The sequence below is a fragment of the Salmo salar genome, chromosome 28, assembly GCF_965601325.2.
Source record: "Salmo salar chromosome 28, fSalSal1, whole genome shotgun sequence".
Classification (NCBI taxonomy): Eukaryota; Metazoa; Chordata; class Actinopteri; order Salmoniformes; family Salmonidae; genus Salmo; species Salmo salar.
This window is the reverse complement of record NC_138318.1, coordinates 4,885,084-4,909,443: the sequence shown is the minus strand read 5'-3', so window position 1 is coordinate 4,909,443 and position 24,360 is coordinate 4,885,084. Positions and strand designations below refer to the sequence as shown.

General features: G+C 41.6%; 1 protein-coding gene across 2 annotated transcripts in view; it reads left to right on the top strand.

The window, feature by feature from the left end:
• The first annotated feature begins 17,098 nt into the window (after positions 1-17,098).
• Positions 17,099-24,360, top strand: part of LOC106589308 (dual specificity protein phosphatase 3) — a 53,897-nt gene continuing 46,635 nt past the window's right edge. Inside the window, exon 1 of one of the 2 annotated variants that reach the window (XM_082970395.1) lies at positions 17,099-17,467. In XM_082970395.1, the coding sequence (XP_082826521.1) occupies positions 17,259-17,467 (209 nt within the window). In that variant the 5' untranslated portion in view covers positions 17,099-17,258. The remainder of the gene's footprint in view (positions 17,468-24,360) is intronic. The other variant, XM_014179104.3, reaches the window with a different exon arrangement.

Here is a 24,360-nt window from a genome sequence, read left to right as displayed (position 1 = left end):
AACGACAAGGAGAATTAGGCCTATGTGACATGATATCTAATGGATTGCATCTGGAAACCTGCTGTTCGCGTTTCACGTTAGCTTATCAAACTTTAGCGGCAGCAGACATGAATTACCCTGAATAGAGTTTGGTGGGCTCTTAGATTTACAGCCTGGACCCAGCTGGTGAACGTTCCAATCATCTGGTGAACGTTCCAATCAGCTGGTCAGCATGAGGGATGACCTGAATGAAACTGTCAATAGAGATGTTTTTTAAATGAATGCCCTGCCCTATCATATCAGCCAGATGGGCTCTTCACTTTGATCACTCAGCTAGAAACATCAGCTTAGATGGACTCACTTTTATAATGTTATTTTAGGTATCTCTGTAAAAAATGATGTTGTAGACAAACTTCTCTGATGGCTTATGTTTGACATACTGCGCAATAGCATATATGGGACATTATTACACACATACGATATGACGCTTATCTTACTGGTGTTTCAGATATATGGAAGAAAGAAAAAACCCGGATACATATTGAACTTCGACAGAATCAGCCCCATATGTGCGCTCAATACACACAAATGCACACATGCTTGAGAGGAAGAGAGGAAGAGAGAGATGACGGCATTTGATGGAATAATAATGTTGCAGCTCCAATATGCATAAAGTGGCCAAAAGCCACGACTACAGCCAGATCCAGAACAGTCTGGAAGCCATGATATTGACTACAGCCAGATCCAGAACAGTCTGGAAGCCATGATATCGACTACAGCCTGATCCAGAACGGTCTGGAAGCCATGATATCGACTACAGCCAGATCCAGAACAGTCTGGAAGCCATGATATCGACCACAAGTAAAGTATTTTGAGGGACCTGCAGTATATTTAAATCTGCACTAATAGTTAACTTATCGCAAGTACTTTGTTACAGCCTACTGAAAAACATGATTTCAGAGGGACACGCAATGGAAAGGAATTTGGTAAGAAATAGGCTAAGGATAGAGGATATATTAAAATATCACTCAAACAAAGCGATGGGGCAAAGAGAAAGTGATTATATAATAGACATGAACAAAGTTTTAGATACCAGATTTTGTTGTTGGGATAGACTACATTTCTGGAAGTTAGTGTCCCAAGAATGGGGTACACTGACCCCTTGTGGGGAAGAATATGAACTCAACAATCAGAGAGCTTCACTGTAAGCTAAAGAAGATGCATAAACATGTCAAAGAACTGGCCTGCGTTCAATATTTACCTGCACACTTCTGCATGAACATGTTGTCCACCATTTTAGTAGATTATGTTAGAATATATCTAGCTTGGCAGCTACATCATATGGAAATATCAATCAAATTTCATTTTCCCATTCATTGGTAGGGTGATTATCCACTCTGTGTGATGCAGAGCCATAGCTAGGCCTATAAGTCTATGTAACTATAGTTCTAGTGTGACCTCAATGTCTGGTTTGATCAATGTAGTTTCGGTCACTGCCCGTGGAGACTGGAGAGCCTAGGACCAAGGTATGCAAGCCTGGCTGTGACACAACAAGGTTGTGTAACTTGGTCAAATCTTTAGGGCACCAATGACAGTATACTGAAGTCGTAAGACCCAATGTCTTACTTAAGTAAAAGTGCATGGACATGGGCTATTATGACTGAACAGGTGAATGCTCTACTTAAGTGACAATGCCGGAGATGCCGGTGTTTGGAGGATATATTGGCAGGGGTGTTGTTAGGGTTGAAGATCCCTTTTTGGTTCTAAGTAGAACCCTTTTGGTTCTAGGTAGAAGAAAAAAAAACATTTTGGGTTCCATATAGAACCCTTTCCACAGAGGGTTCTACACGGAACCCAAAAGGGTTCACCAAAAAGAGTTCTACCTGTAACCAAAAAGGGTTCTCCTATGGGGACAGCCAAAGAATCCTTTTGGAACCCTTTTTTCTAAGAGTGTATAGACAGCTTTGCATTCTATAAGTGCTGAATATTGCCTAAATGTTGATAGGTCTATGCAAATGTAGGCCTGTGCAGACCAACATGTCCCTTAGAAATCAGTAGCAGCCTTAACTAGATAATTGCACGTTATCTGCTCCAAATTAAGATTCAAAGATGTCTGCAGAAATAATGAGCTGTCAGCTGTGACCTTGAGTTCGAAAAAACGTATTTTGGTTATTGAACTACAGTAGATGAAGTGGATTAACATCCGGTAAAGAAATCACAGTAACATAATTACAGTGGCAAGAGAAAGTATGTGAACCCTTTGGAATTACCTGGATTTTTGCATAAATTGGTAATCAAATTTGATCTGATTTTCATCTATGTCACAACAATAGACAAACATAGTGCGCTTAAACTAATAACACACAAATTATTGTATTTTTCTTGTCTATATTGAATACATCATTTAAACAATCACAGTGTAGGTCGGAAAATGTATGTGAACCCCTAGGCTAACCTGGAGTCCAATCAATGAAACGAGATTAGAGATGTTGGTTTGAGCCGCCTTGCCCTATAAAAAACACTATAAAAATTTGAGTTTGCTATTCACATGAAGCATTGCCTCATGTGAACCATACCTCGAACAAAAAACATCTCAGAAGACCTAAGATGAAGAATTGTTGACTTGTATCAAGCTGGAAAGGGTTACAAAATTATCTCTAAAAGCCTTGATGTTCATAAGTCCACGGTAAGACAAATTGTCTATAAATGGAGAAAGTTCAGCACTGTTGCTACTCTCCCTAGGAATGGCCGTCCTGCAAAGCTGCAATACTGCAATACTGCAATACTGCAAAAGCACAGCGCAGAATGCTCAATGAGGTTAAGAAGAATCCTAGAGTGTCAGCTAAAGACTTACAGAAATCTCTGGAACATGTTAAAATCTCTGTTGACGAGTCTACGATACGTAAAACACTAAACAAGAATGGTGTTCATGGGAGGACACCACGGAGAAGCCACTGCTGTCCAAAAAAAACTGTTTCAAAAGTGCACCTGGATGTTCCACAGCGCTACTGGCAAAATATTCTGTGGACAGATGAAACTACAGTTGAGTTGTTTGGAAGGAACACACAAAACTGTGTGGAGAAAAACGGCACAGCACACCAACATCAAAACCTGGTTTGGGGCTGCTTTGCTGCCTCACGGCTCTGGACAGCTTGCTATCATCGACGGAAAAATGAATTCCCAAGTTTATCAAGACATTTTGCAGGAGAATGTTAGGCTATCTGTCTGCCAATTGAAGCTCAAAAGAAGTTGGGTGATGCAACAGGACAACGACCCAAAACACAGAAGTAAATCAACAACAGAATGGCTTCAACAGAAGAAAATACGCCTTCTGGAGTGGCACAGTCAGAGTCCTGACGTCAACCTGATTGAGATGTTGTGGCATGACCTCAATAGAGCAGTTCACACCAGACATCCCAGGAATATTGCTGAACTGAAACAGTTTTGTAAAGAGGAATGGTCCAAAATTCCTCCTGACCGTTGTGCAGGTCTGATCCACCACTACAGAAAATGTTAAATTGGGGTTATTGCTGCCAAAGGAGGGTCAACCAGCTATTAAATCCAAGGGTCACATACTTTTTCCACCCTGCACTGTGAATGTTTTACACGTGTGTTCAATAATAGTTTGTGCGTTATTAGTTTAAGCAGACTGTTTGTCTATTGTTGTGATCTAGATGCAGATCAGATCAAGTGTTATGACCAATTTATGCAAAAATCCAGATGTTTCCAAAGGGTTCACAAACTTTTTCTTGCCACTGTAAATCATGGGTCCCTGATCTGTACTATACAGAAATGCATAATTATGGATATGAATGTCATTATCTTCGTTGTGATGTGTCCTGAATATGTACAAAAACAATATCAATATGACATATCCTTCTTTTGCATATTTGGTTATTATTATACACACTGGCTATTATTGTAATGAGCTCCACATTTGGCTGGTCAGTTGGCCAGACCTAATCTGAAACAATCATAGACGTCTATGTTTGGACAGTCCAGCACAGCACAGTAGAGTTTAGTACAGTACAGTAAACTCAAGTAAAGTAGATATGTTCAGTACAGTAGAGTACAGTACAATACACTCTACTCTAGTGTGCTCTACTGTACTGTACTCTATTGTATAGTACTGTACTAGAGGTCGACCGATTTATCGGAATGGCCGATTAATTAGGGCCGATTTCAAGTTTTCTTAACAATCGGTAATCGGTATTTTTGGCTACTGATTTGCCGATTGTTTTGTATTTTGTATTTTTTTTTCTAAATATTTTTTTTTAAATGTATACCTTTATTTAACTAGGCAAGTGAGATTAAGAACACATTCTTATTTTCAATGACGGCCTAGGAACGGGGGTTAACTGCCTTGTTCAGGGGGGATTCGGGGATTTGTTTTTGCAACCTTCCGGTTACTAGTCCAACGCTCTAACCACCTGCCTTATATTGCACTCCACGAGGAGCCTGCATGGCAGGCTGACTACCTGTTACGTGAGGGCAGCAAGAAGCCAAGGTAAGTTGCATTAAACTTATCTTATAAAAAACTATCAATCTTAACATAATCACTAGTTAACTACACATGGTTGATGATATATATTTACATTTTAGTCATTTAGCAGACACTCTTATCCAGAGCGACTTACAGTAGTGAATGCATACATTTCATACATTTTTTTTTGTACTGGCCGCCCGTGGGAATGGAACCCACAACCCTGGCGTTGCACACACCAGGCTGGCGTTGCAAACACCATGCTCTACCAACTGACCCACAGGGAAGTTTATCTAATGCATATAATCGATGCGGTGCCTGTTAATTTCTCATCGAATCACAGCCTGCTTCGACAAACGGGTGATGATTTAACAAACGCATTTGCGAAAAAAAGCACTGTCGATGAACCAATGTACCTAACCATAAACATCAATGCCTTTCTTTAAAATCAATACACAAATATATATTTTTAAACCTGCATATTTAGTTAATATTGCCTGCTAACAAGAAATTGTGTCACTTCTCTTGCGTTCATTGCACGCAGAGTCAGGGTATATGCAACAGTTTGGGCCGCCTGGCTCGTTGCGAACTAATTTGCCAGAATTTTACATAATTATGACATAACATTGAAGGTTGTGCAATGTAACAGGAATATTTAGACTTAGGGATGACTAGTTTTGTGTATCTAATATATCTCATTGCTTAAATGTATGCATAAATAATACCTTATCGATGCCCAGTCTTGGTCATGATATGGTTTCAGTTTAGATAAAATACGGAACGATTCCGTATTTCACTGAAAGAAAAAACATTTTGTTTTCGAGATGATAGTTCCCGGATTCGACCATATTAATGACCTAAGGCTTGTATTTCTGTGTGTTTACTATATTATAATTAAGTCTGATTTGATAGAGCAGTCTGACTGAGCGGTGGTAGGCAGCAGCAGGCTCATAAGCATTCATTCAAACAGCACTTTCGTGCGTTTTGCCAGCAGCTCTTCGCTGTGCTTCAAGCATTGAGCTGTTTATGACTTCAAGCCAATCAACTCCCAAGATTAGGCTGGTGTAACAGATGTGAAATAGCCAGCTAGTTAGCGGGGTGCGTGCTAATAGCGTTTCAAACGTCACTCGCTCTGAGACTTGGAGTAGTTGTTCCCCTTGCTCTGCATGGGTAACGCTGCTTCGAGGGTGGCTATTGTCGATGTGTTCCTGGTTCGAGCCCAGGTAGGAGCGAGGAGAGGGACGGAAGCTATACTGTTACACTGGCAATACTAAAGTGCCTATAAGAACATCCAATAGTCAAAGGTATATGAAATACAAATCGTATAGAGAGAAATAGTCCTATAATAACTACATCCTAAAACTTCTTACCTGGGAATATTGAAGACTCATGTTAAAAGGAACCACCAGCTTTCATATGTTCTCATGTTCTGAGCAAGGAACTTAAACGTTAGCTTTCTTACATGGCACATATTGCACTTTTACTTTCTTCTCCAACACTTTGCTTTTGCATTATTTAAACCAAATTGAACATGTTTCATTATTTATTTGAGGCTAAATAGATTTTATTGATGTATTATATTAAGTTAAAATAAGTTTTCATTCAGTATTGTTGGAATTGTCATTATTACAAATAAATAAATAAAAAATTGCCTGATTAATCGGTATCGGCTTTTTTTGGTCCTCCAATAATCGATATCGGAATCGGCGTAGAAAAATCATAATCGGTCGACCTCTATACTGTACTGTACTATACTTTACTGTACCGTTCTGTTCTATACTGTACTGTTCTATATTGTGCTCTGTACTGTGCTGTCCAAACTTGTGAAACATAGACGTCTATGACTGTTTCAGATTTGGTCAGATTTGGTCTGGCCAGGGTAGACCAATTACATGTTGGTACTATTCAATGTCCATGGACGTCCAGTCTCGGTCGGTGCTCAGTGGGTGAGGATGCTTGTTACAGTAAATGGAAAGAGGGTAGGCGGTAGGTGTCACTAAGAACCGGGAGAGCTAGAGAGAGAAGAGAGAAGAGAGAAGAGAGAGAGAAAGCGGCAGAGAGATATAGGGAGAGCGAGAGGGAGGGGTTGTCCAGACTGTTTTCTCAGTCTTGCTTTGATCACCAGACAACAGAAAGATCAAAAATATTTTTTGAGCTAAACATTACAGTATGCCAGTTGAAGGGAGGACAGTAGCAGGTGACCCAACATTTTTTTTTACATTTATTTTTATTTATTTTTTTACTGGATTTTTAAACTTTTTGTGACTACTTTTTGTGACTACTATGATTTCCCATTGTAGGCAATTCAATTGCTGTAATTCTGATTTTGGTAACAGAATTACGAATTTGAATGTCTTAATAATTTGTAAACAAACTTGATATCAGTAAAAATGCTATAACTAATTGGTAGGTCTACCTTTACATGTTACTTCTGTGAACTTTCCTTATCCTCCCTCCTCATAAGGGAGGGAAATGTGAAAATATCTTAAAGGTGAGGCGGACGGACATGGTCGTCCTTTTTCTAACTCGTAGTCAACTTTGCAGTATATTTATTTTTTGTGTTATTTATTACATTATTTGCTCAGAATTTTTTTTTGTATTATTACCTACAGCCTAAAATAACTTTTGGATATTAGATGGGTGGTCACTCACCAGAAATTCTATCAGAAATTCCCTTACCTGGATCCTTTGTTTGAACTTCCCAAGGCAGCTCTATCATCCCGGGGGCTGCAACAAAATGCCAATGCCGGAGAAAAGGAATAAGAAGTGGGGCCCTAGTCAGACTCAGGTGCTGTGCATATCATCCACCGCTTTCCAATATATTACTTGCTAACGTTCAGTCCCTGGACAATAAAGTAGACACGCTCAGGGTGAGGATCTCCTTCCAGAAAGACATCAAGGTCTGTAACATACTCCGTTTTACTGAATCATGGCTCTCTCCTGATATTTTATCCCCGGCCGTTTAGTCCTTAGGGTTCTCCGTCCATCGCACAGACCGGAAGAAAGAACTCTCTGGGAAAAAGATGGAGGAGTTTGTTTTATGATTAACAACTCATGGTGTGATTGTGGTAATGTGAAAGAACTCAAGTCCTTTTGTTCTTCCGATCTGGAATACCTCCCGAGATCATTTTCTTCGGTGATAGTCACTGCCGTGTATATTCCTTCCCAAGCCGACACCACGACGGCTCTCAAAGAACTACACTGGAGTTTTAATCACTTAATAATGAATAAACAAACTTCATATCAGTAAAAACCCTAATTGGTAGGTCTGCCTTTACTTGTTAGTTCTGTGAAGTTTCATTATCCTCCCTCCTGGAAATCACATTTCCTGAGGCTGCATTTATTGTAGCTGGGGACTTTAATAAAGGAAATCTGGGTAAAACGCCACTGAAATTCTATCAACAGCTCTCCTGTGCTACACTCACATAGAGGACTCTGGATCATTGTTACTCTACCTTCCGGGAAGGCTACAAGGCTCTCCCCCGCCCTCCCTTCGACACCTATAGGCAGAAATTTAAGCAGGAAGAACCCGTGGTAATGACTGTTCCACATTGGTCTGACCAATCGGAATATATGCTTCAAGTTTGTGTTGATCATGCAGACTGGAAAATGTTCCTGGTCGCCTCTAAGAATAGTATCAATGTACAGTTGAAGTCGGGAATTTACATACACCCTAGCCAAATACATTTAACTCAGTTTTTCACAATTCCTGACATTTAATCCTTGTAAAAATTCCCTGTCTTACGTCAGTTAGGATCACCACTTTACTTAAAAAATGTGAAATGTCAGAATAATAGTAGAGAGAATGATTTATTTCAGCTGTTATTTGTTTCATCACATTCCCAGTGGGTCAGAAGTTTACATACACTCAATTAGTATTTGGGAGCATTGCCATTAAATTGTTTAACTTGGGTCAAACGTTTAGGGTAGCCTTCCACAAGCTTTCCACAATAAGTTGGGTGAATTTTGGCCCATTCCTCCTGACAGAGCTGGTTTAACTGAGTCAGATTTGTAGGCCTCCTTGCTCGCACACGCTTTTACAGTTCTGCCCACACATTTTCTATAGGATTGAGGTCAGGGCTTTGTGATGGCCACTCCAATACCTCGACTTTGTTGTCTTAAGCCATTTTACCACAACTTTGGAAGTATGCTTGAGGTCATTGTCCATTTGGAAGACCCATTTGCGACCAAGCTTTAACTTCCTGACTGATGTCTTGAGATGTTGCTCAATATATCCACATAATTTTCCTGCCTCATGATGCCATCTATTTTGTGAAGTGCACCAGTCCCTCCTGCAGCAAAGCACCCCCACAACATGATGCTGCCACCCCCGTGCTTCACGGTTGGGATGGTGTTCTTCGGCTTGCAAGCCTCCCCCTTTTTCCTCCAAACATAATGATGGCCAAACAGTTCCATTTTTGTTTCATCAGACCAGAGGACATGTCTCCAAAAAGTACAATCTTTGTCCCCATGTGCAGTTGCAAACCGTAGTCTGGCTTTTTTATGGCGGTTTTAGAGCAGTGGCTTCTTCCTTGCTGAGCGGCCTTTCAGGTTATGTCGAAATAGGACTCGTTTTACTGTGGATATAGATACTTTTGTATCTGTTTCCAGCATCTTCACAGGGTCCTTTGCTGTTGTTCTGGGATTGATTTGCACTTTTCGCACCAAAGTACATTCATCTCTAGGAGACAGAACGCGTCTCCTTCCTGAGCGGTATGACGGCTGCGTGGTCCCATGGTGTTTATACTTGCGTACAATTGTTTGGACAGATGAACGTGGTACCTTCAGGCGTTTGGAAATTACTCCCAAGGATGAACCAGACTTGTGGAGGTCTACAATTGTTTTTCTGAGGCCTTGGCTTTTGATTTTCCCATTATGTCAAACAAAGAGGCACTGAGTTTGAAGGTAGGCCTTGAAATACATCCATAGGTACACCTCCAATTGACTCAAATTATGTCAATTAGCCTATCCGAAGCTCTGGAATTTTCCAAGCTGTTTAAAAGCACAGTCAACTTAGTATATGTAAACTTCTGACCCACTGGAATACAGTGAATTATACGTGAAATAATCTGTCTGTTAACAATTGTTGGAAAAAGTACTTGTGTCATGCACAAAGTAGATGTCCTAACTGACTTGCCAAAACTATAGTTTGTTAACAAGAAATTTGCGGAGTGGTTGAAAAATTAGTTAATGACTCCAACAGAAGTGTATGTATACTTCCGACTTCAACTGTAAGTCTTGCCATTGATTTTCAAACAGATTTAACTCAACACTAATTCGGCCACTATCCTGAAAAAGTCATTAACGATTACAAGCATACCCATAACAAATCAAATCAAATTTTATTTGTCACATACACATGGTTAGCAGGTGTTAATGCAAGTGTAGCAAAATGCTTGTGCTTCTAGTTCCTAGTTCCGACCATGCAGTAATATCTAACAAGTAATCTACCAATTCCACAACAACTACCTTGTACACACAAGTGTAAAGGAATGAATACGAATATGTACATAAAAATATATAAATGAGTGATGGCCGAACGGCATAGGCAAGATGTAATAGATGGTATGGAGTACAGTATATACATATGAGATGAGTATTGTAGGGTATGAAAACATATAAAGCAGCATTGTTTAAGGTGGCTAGTGATACATTACATCAGGATGGCAAGATGCAGTAGATGGTATAGAGTACAGTATATACATATGAGATGAGTAATGTAGGTTATGAAAACATTATATAAAGTGGCATTGTTTAAAGTGGCTAGTGATACATCGAATTACATCAAGATGGCAAGATGCAGTAGATGGTATGGCGTACAGTATATACATATGAGATGAATAATGTAGGTTATGTAAACATTATCTAATATAAATAATAAAGTGGCAAGTGATAAATTGATTACATCAATTTTCCCATTATTAAAGTGGCTTGAGTTGAGTCAGTGTGTTGGCAGCAGCCACTCAATGTTAGTGATGGCTGTTTAACAGTCTGATGGCCTTGAGATAGAAGCTGTTCTTCAGTCTCTCGGTTCCAGCTTTGATGCACCTGTACTGACCTCGCCTTCTGGATGTTAGCGGGGTGAACAGGCAGTGGCTAGGGTGGTTGCTGTCCTTGATGATCTTTTTGGCCTTCCTGTGATATCGGGTGGTGTAGGTGTCCTGGAGGGCAGGTAGTTTGCACCCGGTGATGCATTGTGCAGACCTCACTACCCTCTGGAGAGCCTTCCGGTTATGGGCGGAGCAGCTGCCGTACCAGGCGGTGATACAGCCCGACAGGATGCTCTCGATTGTGCATCTATAAAAGTTTGTGAGTGTTTTTGGTGACAAGCCGAATTTCTTCAGCCTCCTGAGGTTGAAGAGGCGCTGCTGCGCCTTCTTCACCACGCTGTCTGTGTGGGTGGACCATTTCAGTTTGTCCGTGATGTGTACGCCGAGGAACTTAAAACTCTCCATCCTCTCCACTACTGTCCCATCAATGTAGATAAGGGGCTGCTCCCTCTGCTGTTTCCTGAAGTCCACGATCATCTCTTTTGTTTTGTTGACATTGAGTGCGAGGTTATTTTCCTCACACCACACTCCGAGGGCCCTCACCTCCTCCCTGTAGGCCGTCTCGTCGTTGTTGGTAATCAAGCCTACCACTGTAGTGTCGTCTGCAAACTTGATGATTGAGTTGGATGCGTGCATGGCCACGCAGTCGTGGGTGAACAGGGAGTACAGAAGAGGGCTGAGAACGCACCCTTGTGGGGACCCACTGTTGAGGATCAGCGGGGTGGAGATGTTGTTACCTACCCTCACCACCTGGTGGCGGCCCGTCAGGAAGTCCAGGACCCAGTTGCACAGGGCGGGGTCGAGACCCAGAGTCTCGAGCTTAATGGCGAGTTTGGAGGGTACTATGGTGTTAAATGCTGAGCTGTAATCGATGAACAGCATTCTTACAAAGGTATTCCTCTTGTCCAGATGGGTTAGGGCAGTGTGCAGTTTGATGGTGATTGCGTCGTCTGTGGACCTATTGGGTCGGTAAGCAAATTGGAGTGGGTCTAGGGTGTCAGGTAGGGTGGAGGTGATATGGTCCTTGACTAGTCTCTCAATGCACTTCATGATGACGGAAGTGAGTGCTACAGAGCGGTAGTCATTTAGCTCAGTTAGCTTAGCTTTCTTGGGAACAGGAACAATGGTGGCCCTCTTGAAACATGTGGGGACAGCAGACTGGGATAAGGATTGATTGAATATGTCTGTAAACACACCAGCCAGCTGGTCTGTGCATGCTCTGAGGACGCGGCCGGGGATGCCTTCTGGGCCTGCAGCCTTGCGAGGGTTAACGCGTTTAAATGTTTTACTCACGTTGGCTGCAGTGAAGGAGAGCCCGCAGGTTTTGGTAGCGGGCCGTGTTAGTGGCACTGTATTGTCCTCAAAGCGAGCAAAAAACTTGTTTAGTCTGTCTTGGAGCAAGGCATCATGATCCGCGACGGGGCTGGTTTTTCTTTTGTAGTCCATGATTGACTGTAGACTCTACCACATACCTCTCGTGTCTGAGCCGTTGAATTGCGACTCCACTTTGTCTCTGTACAGACGTTTTTAGCTTGTTTGATTGCCTTGCGGAGGGAATAGCTACACTGTTTATATTCGGTCATGTTTCTGGTCACTTTGCCCTGATTAAAAGCAGTGGTTCGCACGTTCAGTTTTGCGCGAATGCTGCCATCAATCCACGGTTTCTGGTTGGGGAATGTTTTAATAGACGCTGTTGGTACGACATCACCGATGCACTTATTAATGAACTCGCACACCGACTCAGCGTATTCGTCAATGTTGTTGTTCGCAGCAATGCGGAACATATCCCAGTCCTCGTGATCGAAGCAATCTTGAAGCGTAGAATCCGATTGGTCGGACCAGCGTTGAACAGACTTGAGGGCGGGAGCTTCCTGTTTTAGTTTCTGTCTATAGGCTGGGAGCAACGAAATGGAGTCGTGGTCAGCTTTCCAAAGGGAGGGCCTTATATGCGTCGCGGAAGTTAGAATAACAGTGTTCTAGGGTTTGCTACCCCTGGTAGCACAACCGATATGCTGATAGAATTTGGGGAGCCTTGTTTTCAGATTAGCCTTGTTAAAATCCCCGGCTACAATAAATGCAGCCTCAGGATATGTGGTTTCCAGTTTACATAGAGTCCAATGAAGTTCTTTCAGGGCTGTCAATGTGTCTGCTTGGGGGGGATATACACGGCTGTGATTATAATCGAAGAGATTTGATAGTCAGGTGAACAAAATGACTTGAGTTCCTGTATGTTGTTATGATCACACCACGTCTCGTTAATCATAAGGCATACACCCCCACCCTTCTTCTTACCAGAGAGATGCTTGTTTCTGTCGGCGCGATGCGTGAAGAAACCAGGTGGCTGTACCGACTCAGATAGCGTGTCTCGAGTGAGCCATGTTTCCGTGAAACAAAGAATGTTACAGTCTCGGATGTCTCTCTGGAATGCTACCCTTGCTCGGATTTCGTCTACCTTGTTGTCAAGAGATTGGACATTGGCGAGTAGTATGCTCGGGAGCGGTGCGCGATGTGCCCGTACACGGAGCCTGACCAGAAGACTGCTCCGTCTGCCCCTTCTTCTACGACGCCGTTGTTTTGGCTCGCCGGCTGGGATCCGATCCATTCTAGGATCCCAGCCGGCGAGCCAAAACAACGGCGTCGTAGAAGAAGGGTGGTGGGCCAAACAGAGGATCCGCTTTGGGAAAGTCGTATTTCTGGTCGTAATGTTGGTGAGTTGACGTTGCTCTTATATCCAATAGTTCCTCCCGACTGTATGTAGTAAAACCTAAGATTACCTGGGGTAACAATGTAAGAAATAACACACAAAAAAGCAAAATACTGCATAGTTTCCTAGGAACGCAAAGCAAGGCGGCCATCTTTGTCGGCGCCGGAAGTATAATTATGATGCAGCAACCACTATACTTGAAGATAGAGAATAGTACTCCGTAATGCTTTGTATTGGATTTGTCCCAAACATAACACTTTGTATTCAGGACAAAAAGGGAATTGCTTTTCCACATTTTTTGCAGTATTACTTTAGTGCCTTGTAAACAGGATGTATGTTTTGGAATATTTTTATTCTGTACAGGCTTCCTTCTTTTCACACTATCAATTAGGTTAGTTTTGTGGGGGAACTGCAATGTTGCCTCATGGTGAAATCCCTGAGTGATTTCCTTCCTGTCTGGCAACTGAGTTAGAAAGGAAGCCTGTATATTTGTAGTGACTGGGTGTAATAATAGACCATCTAAAGTGTAATTAATAACTTCACCATACTCAAAGGGATATTCAATGTCTGCTTTTTGTATTTTTACCCATCTACCAATAGGTGCCCTTCTTTGCGAGGCATCGGAAAACCTCCCTGGTCTTTCTGGTTGAATCGGTTTTTGAAATTCACTGCTCGACTGAGGGACCTTACAGATAATTATAAGTGTGGGGTACAGAGATAAGGTAAACATTTAAAAAATCATGTTAAACACTATTATTGCACACAGAGTCCATGAAACTTGTGAAGCACATTTTTACTCCTGAACTTATTTAGGCTTGCCATAACAAAGGGATCGAATACTTATTGACACAAGACATTTCAGCTATTCATTTTTTATTCATTTGTAAAAATGTCAAAACACGTTTCCATTTTGACATTATGGGGTATTGTGTTTATGCCAGTGACAAAACAATCTCAATTGAATCCATTTTATATTCAGGCTGTAACACAACAAAATGTGGAAAAAGTCAAGGGGTGTGAATATTTTTTGAAGGCACTGTAGGTATTACTGCACTGTTGGAGTTAGAAACACAAGCATTTCACTGCAGCTGCGATAACATCTGCAAATTTGTGTACGCGACCAATAAACTTTGATTCGATTTGAGATGTGGGTTTTTGGTAATGGAATTACAGGTACAAGGCATTTTTTATTTAACTAGGCAAGTCAGTGAAGAACAAATTCTTATTTACAATGACGGCCTACCACGACCAAACACTAACGACGCTGGGCAAATTGTGCGCCGCCCTATGGGACTCCCAATCACGGCCGGTTGTGATACAGCCTGCTTAAACTTACAGAAGGCAAATTTCTCCCAAACTAAATATAAAAGTGTTGATTTTAGTTGGCAGGGGTCTTTCCTTCAACATTGTGTTTTGATGCATTTCTAATACCTTTTAGGAATTGGTCTGGTAGATGTTGTCCATGGCCTCTTTTCCATCTGTTTGACCTAGAAATCAAAGCCTTTTTAGAATTGAAAATGGTTGAAAAATGTACAGTGCATTAAGAAAGTATTCAGACCCCTTCACTTTTTGTTATGTTACAACCTTATTCTAAAATGTATTAAATCGTTTCCCCCCCCCCCCCCCCCCTCATCAATCTACACACAAATACCCCATAATGACTAAAGCAATACAGGTTTATAGATTTCTGCCATTTTATAAAAATATCACATTTACATAAGTATTCAGACCCTTTACTCAGTCCTTTGTTGAAGCACCTTTGGCAGCGATTACAGCCTCGAGTCTTCTTGGGTATGACGCTACAAGCTTGGCACACCTGTATTTGGGGAGTTTCTCCCATTCTTCTCAAGCTCTGTCAGGTTGGATGGGGAGCGTCGCAGCACAGCTATTTTCAGGTCTCTCCAGAGATGTTCTGGGATCTGGCTGGGCCACTCACGGACATTCAGAGACGTGTCCCGAAGCCACACCTATGTTGTCTTGGCTGTGTGCTTAGGGTCATTGTCCTGTTGGAAGGTGAATCGTCGCCCCAGACTGAGGTCCTGAGCAGGTTGTCATCATGGATCTCTGTACTTCACACCGTTAATCTTTCCCTCAATCCTGGCTAGTAGTCTCCCAGTCCCTGCTGCTGATGGTGCCAGGTTTCCTCCAGACACGACGCTTGGCATTTTGGCCAAAGAGCTCAATCTTGCTTTCATCAGACCAGAGAATCTTGTTTGTCATGGTCTGAGAATCCTTCAAGTGTCTTTTGGAAAACTCCAAGCGGGCTGTCATGTGCCTTTAACTAAGGAGTGGCTTCCATTTGGCCACTCTACCATAAAGGCCTGATTGGTGGAGTGCGGCAGAGATGGTGGCCTTCTGGAAGGTTCTCCCATCGCCACAGAGGAACTCTGTCAGAGTGACCATCGGGTTCTTGGTCACCTCCCTGACCAAGGCCCTTCTCCCCCGACTGCTCAGTTTGGCCGGGTGGCCAGCTCTAGGAAGAGTGTTGGTGTTTCCAAACTTCTTCCATTTAATTAAGAATGGTGGAAGCCACTGTGTTGTTGGGGAACTTCAATGCTGTAGAAATTGTTTGGTACCCTTCCCCAGATCATTGCCTCGACACAATCCTGTCTCTGGACAATTCCTTCAACCTCATAGCTTGGTTTTTGCTCTGACATGCACTGTCAACTGTGGGACCTTATATAGATAGGTGTGTGCCTTTCCAACTCATGTCCAATCAATTGAACTTACCACAGGTGGACTCCAATCAAGTTGTAGAAACATCTCAAGGATGATCAATGGAAAAAGGATGCACCGGAGCTCAATTTCGAGTCTCATAGCAAAGGGTCTGAATACTTATGTAAATAAGGTTTCTGTTTTTTATTTGTAATATATTTGCAAACATTTCTAAAAACCTGTTTTCGCTTTGTCATTATGGGGTATTGTGTGTAAATTGATGAGAAAAAAATATAATGTAATCTATTTATGAATAAGGCTGTAATGTAACAAAATATTGAAAAAGTCAAAGGGTCTGAATACTTTCCAAATGCACTGTATATATGCCTTAATTTAAAAAAAATATATAGACACCCAATTTGACATGCTCCTCTGAACTTCATATGTTGTTGCTCATGGGTCCTTTTAGATGGAAATGCCATATTATGTTTCATTACAGAGATAATTGGTAGGCACATTTTGCTGTCTTCACTTGCCATTGATTACAATGCATTATTAAAATGTGTCTAAAACATGTTAGAAAAAGCTCCAAAACACTCCAAAACAACTCACATTACATCAGAATCCCATTCTGAATGTCTCTGCACTATTTTTTTTTATGTTCCACTGTCCCATAAATCCATATTTTCCTTGGTTATAATTGTAAACAGCATAATTAGAAAAATGGATTTATGTCAGTGGATATATTTTTTTTGTTGCAGAGTCATCATTCTGATCTAAATTGTCTAATCATCAGACTGTTACCATGCTAACTGCATGGCTATCAGTCTGAAAGAAGAAGCTGTAAAAAATACACAATCGTCTCAGATTACCTGCTACATAAGGACAAAATCAGCAGAAAACAGGTAAACGGGACTGTTCACAAAAAGTGAGCCTACATGTTAGAGACATGTCTTCCACTCTCTGATTAGTACAAGCTATGATGTAGTATGAGTTTGTATGGAGTGTTTTAAATGTTTTTTTTTAAAGATGCTTTAGACATATTTGCATATTGCATTAAAGCCAATGGCAAGTGATGACTCGCCAAAATGTTACAACCGATTTTCTCTGTAATTAAACTAAAATTTGGCGGAGATCAACTAGCAAAGAAAGAAGGAAAATAAGGCCACATGTAAAAATGGGTTTACTTTCCCTTTAATGGCGTCCTCTCCGCCTTTTTATCCGGTAGCTATTCTTGTGTTGCGCGCGCGTGTCGTCAACCAATTCCTATCTCGAGTGTCTGACCCGCGGTGGGCGAGTTGGGGTGTGTCTACGAAGACACCGTGTCGGTTACACAACATTACTTATTAACTGAAAATAAAATGCTGCAAAAATCATAAATTGACACATGTTTGTTCGCGGGTTCGGAGAGAGAGAGCCTGGAACCATGAAAAAATCGAGCCCGCCAAAGCAACCACCACCAGCTGAAGTCACCGTGCCAGACAACGAGGTTACTGTGCAACAACTGAACGAGCTTTTGTCAAACAGCAGCGGATTTTACAGTTTACCAACACAGCATTTCAACGAGGTCTTCCCTAGAATATACGTTGGTAACGCGTAAGTTATTTTTATTTGACCGAATTCTGAGGAATGTGTGCGTTTTGCTGTGCTGAAAAATGTCTAATGTATAACAATAATTGTATAGAACAGGGCTCTCCAACCCTGTTCCTGGTGAGTTACACTCGTGTAGGTTTGGGTACCAACCCGAGGTTGTAATTAACATGATTTATTAACGAACTAATTATTACAATCATGTGCGCTGTATTAGGTTTGGAGTGAACCTACAGAACAGTAACTATCCAGGAACTGGGTTGGAGAGCCCCAGTATACAATTTCATCACCATCAATTAAAACCCTATTGTAAACGAATATTTTCCAAATCAAGCCAATTCCCCCCAAAACATTTTTTAAAGTGTCTCCGGATTCAATTGGATTGAACTAATCTTGTCAAGTAATGCATTTCATGCATTAGGCTAATGCAATCTCTTCATAATATTTGCCACGAGCATGGGAGGAGGTAGCCCAATATTGGACTAAAGGAGTTTCCATAGTCCAAGGATCTTACGTGTTCTTTTTAAAGGTGCAAAATGCAGAAATCACTGCCATTTCTCGGTTGCAAAAATTCTAATAGTTTGCCTAATTTCAGTTTGTGACAAAACAAGCAATCATTGTACCATCTAAACCGCTGTGAAATATATTTTCCATAACCCAAAATATAGTATTTACAGCTGTTTGAAGCTGGTGTAGAAAACCTAAAGTAAGCAACAACAAAAAAACGTAAGAATGGGAAGCGCAGAAATGGCGTATATAGAACAGATCTGCCGCTTAGACTTCAATGAGTGACATATCAATAACTCACATTTCTATGTGAATTTGGTCAGTTGCCCAAAAAGTTACTTATTGCAGCTTTTAAGGGTGAATTGGCTCAAAGCCAAAACAGCCAAATACTCAATCTAAATGTGACTCGATTCTCAGTTGCGGTACGGTTCTAGAAACATAAATCCCAGTACTTTAATATCACCGATAATTTGACAAATGAAAAATACACACATGTGACCTGTCAACCATTTCAGAGACACAGATAGCTAATAAGCACAGGTAGTCTACTGTCTTCCGCCTGATTTCCATAAACAAACGCTGTAACATGGCCATGTGGGAACCCTAACCCTATAAAGGTGTATCAATTTAACCTTTTTGTTTTTTGAAAATAATTTCTTGCCGATATGAAAGAGATGCACCCTCTCGAACGTTCGTATTTCAAGGGCGATACGAAGCCCTATTTTTATTAAATGAAACAATTCCATATTATTGTTTATTGACACACTTTCATTGACATCTCTACTCACCTCCCTTTTGTCTCACTTACCTTTTACACACACAATCAAAGGGGGATGGAGGGTTAGACCAGTCTGTCATGGCATTCCACTGGCTTTAAATCCATTGTGGTTGGTTGACTGGGTACTATTATTTTATTTTACCTTTATTTAACTAGGAAAGTCAGTTAAGAACAAATTCTTATTTTCAATGATGGCCTAGGAACAGTGCAACTTTTCGGTTACTAGTCCAACGGCTCTAACCACTAGGCTACGCTGCTGCCTATAGGCGATGTATGTGCCGGCTCCCTACAATTTATAGCCCGCCATTCCACTAAGGTCAGTTCTTAGTCATCCTTTATGCTGATTGTGTGTGCAGGAGGTGTGGGGGTCCTCATGTATACGCAAAGTCTACCTCACAATCACAGCATATACATAGTCTAGACACAGTAACGTAAATGTAAAAAAAAAAATTATAATAAAAAATGCATGGAAGGTATGTTTACATGTATTGGGTGAAATAAATCCACATTGAGGACATGTGCAATAACAAAAAATGTAAATGTTATTATATAGAATACGTGAGTCTAGTAGATTATATGGGTAAAGAGAAAGTAAAGCTATATAAAGGGCCATATACAGGAAGCCCATACTGTAGAAGGAAGTCTCTATTATATAATGATTTCATCACTTGGCTCCAGACATTGTCTAGAGAGCAGCAAGAGAGTGAGCAAGACAGAAAGCAAGCACATTACCTCTGTTACAACAAAATCATTTTGACTATGCCCCAATCCAGGGCCAAGAGCCAGCTAACATGTCGACGAGACGTCTTGTCTTCCTCTAAGTTTACACAATAGTCATGTTCTAGGGCACGTGTCAAACTCATTCCACGGATGGCTCAGTGTCTGCTGGTTTTCGCTCCTCCCTTGTGCTTGATTGATTGTGGTCACTAATTAGTAATTAACTCCCGACACCTGGTTGTCTAGGGCTCAATTGAAAGGGAAAACCTGCAGACACTATGATTTTGACACCCCTGGGTTAAGGGGGTGAGGTGTCTGTGCAAAAGGCTGTTTTTGCCTTGATTTTAAAATGTGTAAAGTAGACCCTTATATATTTGAGACGGCACACTAAATACGTGCATCTCATTTGTTCTTACAGGAAATTAGATGGAATATTTCACTCAGTTTTATTATTGGTTCACACAATTAAAATAATGCTTAATATGACCTTGCATATTGTGAAGTGCCATCCTCCAATGCAGAGTTAAGGCGTAGGTACAAGTAAGATGTATGGACTGCCTATCTATTTAAGGTCCTCACACGGACCACTCACACCACTGTCTACTACAGAGACTAGTGGCTATCACAGATCATGTGAATACTGTAGGTCAGCTAGAAATGTTGCCACCATAGCTCAAGCTGATGAGTAGCTGGCTGCTGTTCAATCAAAACAATGGACACGCACTAGGGATGTCGTTTTAAAACGATAAGAAGAAAATCATAAAATTCCATGTCTGTTAACAGGACCATTATTCTGCATTGTGAATGTGTATATATGACCTCTAGGGCCGGGCAATGAAGTTATCTACCGCAAACATCCTTGAAAGCTCCTTGGATACGGCATGTTTGTCTGGAAGGTTAGCCTACACTCTTTTGAAATGCGCCACTGTACAGGCATTTTACTTGGCTGTAAAGGAATGACGCTTCTGAAGCGGGACTAACGTCCACTAGGCAACCAGAACTGTCAATCAAATCTCAAACTGCCTCTGCGCAGCCTGCCTGCACACAAAGTACTTTAAAGTGTGTTAAATACCGTGACTTACCAAGACATTTAGTAGAAAACATATCTTCCATTAGTAATCAACTCCTAAGATTCAGTATTTTTGGAATGGAGGAGACTGATTAGTTGGTGTACTTCTAAGAACACAAACACTCACATCTTTTATAATGAACTAGAGGGGAGGGGCAGGTCGGCCACCAGGCAGATGTAGTCAGAACCGTGCATTAGGCCTATCTATCAAATTTCTGCCCTGCTAGAGCTGCCCCGGTCAACTGTAAGTGCTGTTAATGTGAAGTGGAAATGTCTAGGAGCAACAACTGCTCCCCCGCGACGTGGTAGGCCACACAAACTCACAGAACGGGACTGCCGAGTGCTGAAGCGTGTAGGGAAAAAAAGAAAAATATGTCCTCGGTTGCAACACTCACTACCGAGTTCCAAACTGCCTCAAAGCAACGTCAGCACGAACTGTTCGTCAAGAGCATCATGAAATAGTTTCCATGGCCGAGCAGCCGCACACAAACCTAAGACCACCATGCGCAATGCCAAACGTCGACTCGTGTGGTGTAAAGCTCGCCGCCATTGGACTCTGGACCGGTGGAAACGCGTTCTCTGGAGTGATGAATCACGCTTCACCATATGGCAGTTCGACAGACAAATCTGGGTTTGGCGGATGCCAGGAGCACACTACCTGCCCCAATGCATAGTGCCAACTGTAAAGTTGAAGCAAGTTCCCGCAGCAATATTCCAATATCTAGTGGAAAGCCTTCACAGAAGAGTGGAGGCTGTTATAGCAGCAAAGGGGGACCAACTCTATATTAATACCCATGATTTTGGAATATGATGTTAAATGTGCTAGCGCCCACATACTTTTGGCCATGTATGTGGCATCATCAGTGAATAGTCTATGATATTCTACATAAAACCAACTGAAGACTGAACACATTTGCATCATTAGCAAAGAAAGCACAGTTGAGCCAGCTGCACTGGGATTTTTTAAATTTTTGTGGCGGATTTAAAATATAAACTCAGCAAAAAAAGAAACGGCCCTTTTTCAGGACCTGATCTTTCAAAGATACTTTATAAAAATCCAAATAACTTCACAGATCTTCATTGTAAAGGGTTTAAACACTGTTTCCCATGCTTGTTCAATGAACCATAAACAATTAATGAACATGCACCTGTGGAACGGTTAAGACACTAACAGCTTACAAACGGTAGGCAATTAAGGTCACAGTTATGAAGACTTAGGACACTAAAGAGGCCTTTCTACTGACTCTGAAAAACACCAAAAGAAGGATGCCCAGGGTCCCTGCTCATCTGCGTGACCGTGCCTTAGGCATGCTGCAAGGAGGCATGAGGACTGCAGATGTGGCCAGGGCAATAAATTGCAATGTCCGTACTGTGAGACGCCTAAGACGGGGAGACAGGATGGACAGCTGATCGTCCTCACAGTGGCAGACAACGTGTAACAACACCTGCACAGGATCGGTACATCCGAACATCACACCTGCGGGACAGGTACAGGATGGCAACAACAAATGCATGAGTTACACCTGAAACGCACAGTGCTCAGACTGTCCGCAATAGTCCAGCCTCTCTCAGCCTGAGGGCTTGTAGGCCTGTTGTAAGGCAGGTCCTCACCAGACATCACCGGCAACAACGTCGCCTATGGGCACAAACCCACTGTCGCTGTACCAGACAGGACTGCCAAAAAGTGCTCTTCACTGATGAGTCGCGGTTTTGTCTCACCAGGGGTGATGGTCGGATTCGTGTTTATCTTTGAAGGAATGAACGTTACACTGAAGCCTGTACTCTGGAGCCTGTACCCCCCCCCCCCCCCCCCCCGAAGAGATGTCCCGGAACTTGCAGGTGCCTTGGTGGAAGAGTGGGGTGACATCTCACAGCAAGAACGGGCAAATCTGGTGCAGTCCATGAGGAGGAGATGCACTAAAGTACTTAATGCAGCTGGTGGCCACACCAGATACTGACTGTTACTTTTGATTTTGACCCCCGCTTTGTTCAGGGACACATTATTCCATTTCTGTTAGTCACACGTCTGTGGAACTTGTTCAGTTTGTCTGTTGAGTCTAGTTATGTTCATACAAATATTTACACATGTTAAGTTTACTGAAAATAAACGCAGTTGACAGTGACAGGACGTTTCTTTTTTTGCTGAGTTTATATAAATAAAACATTGGTAGGTGTTTTCTTAATGTTAAGAATCCCCGTTATTTAATTTTGACATTTTAAATGGTCACACACACACACACACACACACCCAGGTGTCATTCACATTTAAGTCAGAAGTGGCAGATTTATCAGTTTGCCCCTTAAAAAAAATAGACGATATTGGCTGTGTCTAAATACCTGTAATAGTGCTTTAGATGGTAGGCTTTTTGGATATGAGAAAATATAAAAATATGACATCTTTAAGATGAGTATGCTTTAAATGCCAGGATGTCATACTCGTTTCGGCTTTTCGTCTAGTAGAATTCACTTCATGCTACAGACTAATGGTGTCTTTTTTTCCTAGGCGCTAACTCTGCCATGGTTCGTTGGACAAAGCCTATGGGAAAATACATTTTTGTAGGGTTTTTTGATGAACGGCGGTAATAAGGTATGTGGTAAGTGCAGGATTAGGGGCTCTTGTACATTTTGTTCCTTGAGAGAATCTTCATCAGCAAATGTCAGTTTTTGTATAAAAAAATTTGGCATTTCTATAATCAGGAAAAAGCACAAAGGCTTCATAATTCATAAAGGTCTGACTGATTATCTTATAAAACAAAACGTATAAGATCTCTTAAGCCTATGTTAACTTCAGACCTTTATTTTCTGCATTTATCCCCAAAACCTTTTTTTTTCTTCCCCATAGCAATGGCTGAACGAACCAGAGGTAACTCATTTCCGATTTTTAGCACTTCAAGCTGATGTGCTGTATTGGGGAAGAAAATCGTGTGCAGTGCCGGCTCTAGACTTTTTTGGGGGCCCTAAGCCAGATTTGGTTCGGATGCCCCCCACTTCGCAGCAAAACATTTTAGTGGTCCCCCTCTTGCCGGTAGAGAACTTTAAAATGTAAATGTAATTTCCTGCATTTCTACACACTTTGCCATGGGTTTAGAGCATTTGTTTACAGTTTTAAAGCCAATTTCCTACAATTCTGAACTTTTTAATGACGTATGCCATGTGAGAATGACTATCAAAATCAATGTGGGCCCCTTGGAGGTCAGGGCCCCTGGGTGGTATACCGTATTTTACTATATACCATTATTGATGCACGGACTGCTTCGGGTTTTTAAATGTTTGGTTTGTTAAATGTGATACACCTTTTTATAGTCTACTCCGCTACTTGAGTCATCTCTCGCCGCTCTCTCCATGCCACTTTCGACACAGACCGTGCCCCGCCCCCTGTCACGCAAGCAGCGCATTTGTTGTTGCTCGACCACGATACACTTGTGTTCAGTCTGCATGGTCATGCAACAATGTTGATGACAACTATGCTGTTTCCCACTTTGCTTAATATTAATCCACAAGCATGCTATAATTACTCTATTAGTTTGTTTCTTACATCTGCAAACAGCTAGTTTGCCTTTTCTTAGCAAATTGTGGCTAAATTCTGTTAGCTACTAACTGAGCAAATGTAGCTAGCTATACAGCCTGATACCAATGATGGTGTAGGCCTAAATCAGCATGTTTGTGCAACAGTACCTTCTAAATCAAAATATTGCAGCTACTCTCTGTTATTATCAATGCGTAAGTCACTTTAATAACTCTACCCACGTGTATATTAGAGGTCGACCGATTAATCGGAATGGCCGATTTAATTAGGGCCTATTTCAAGTTTTCATAACAATCGGAATG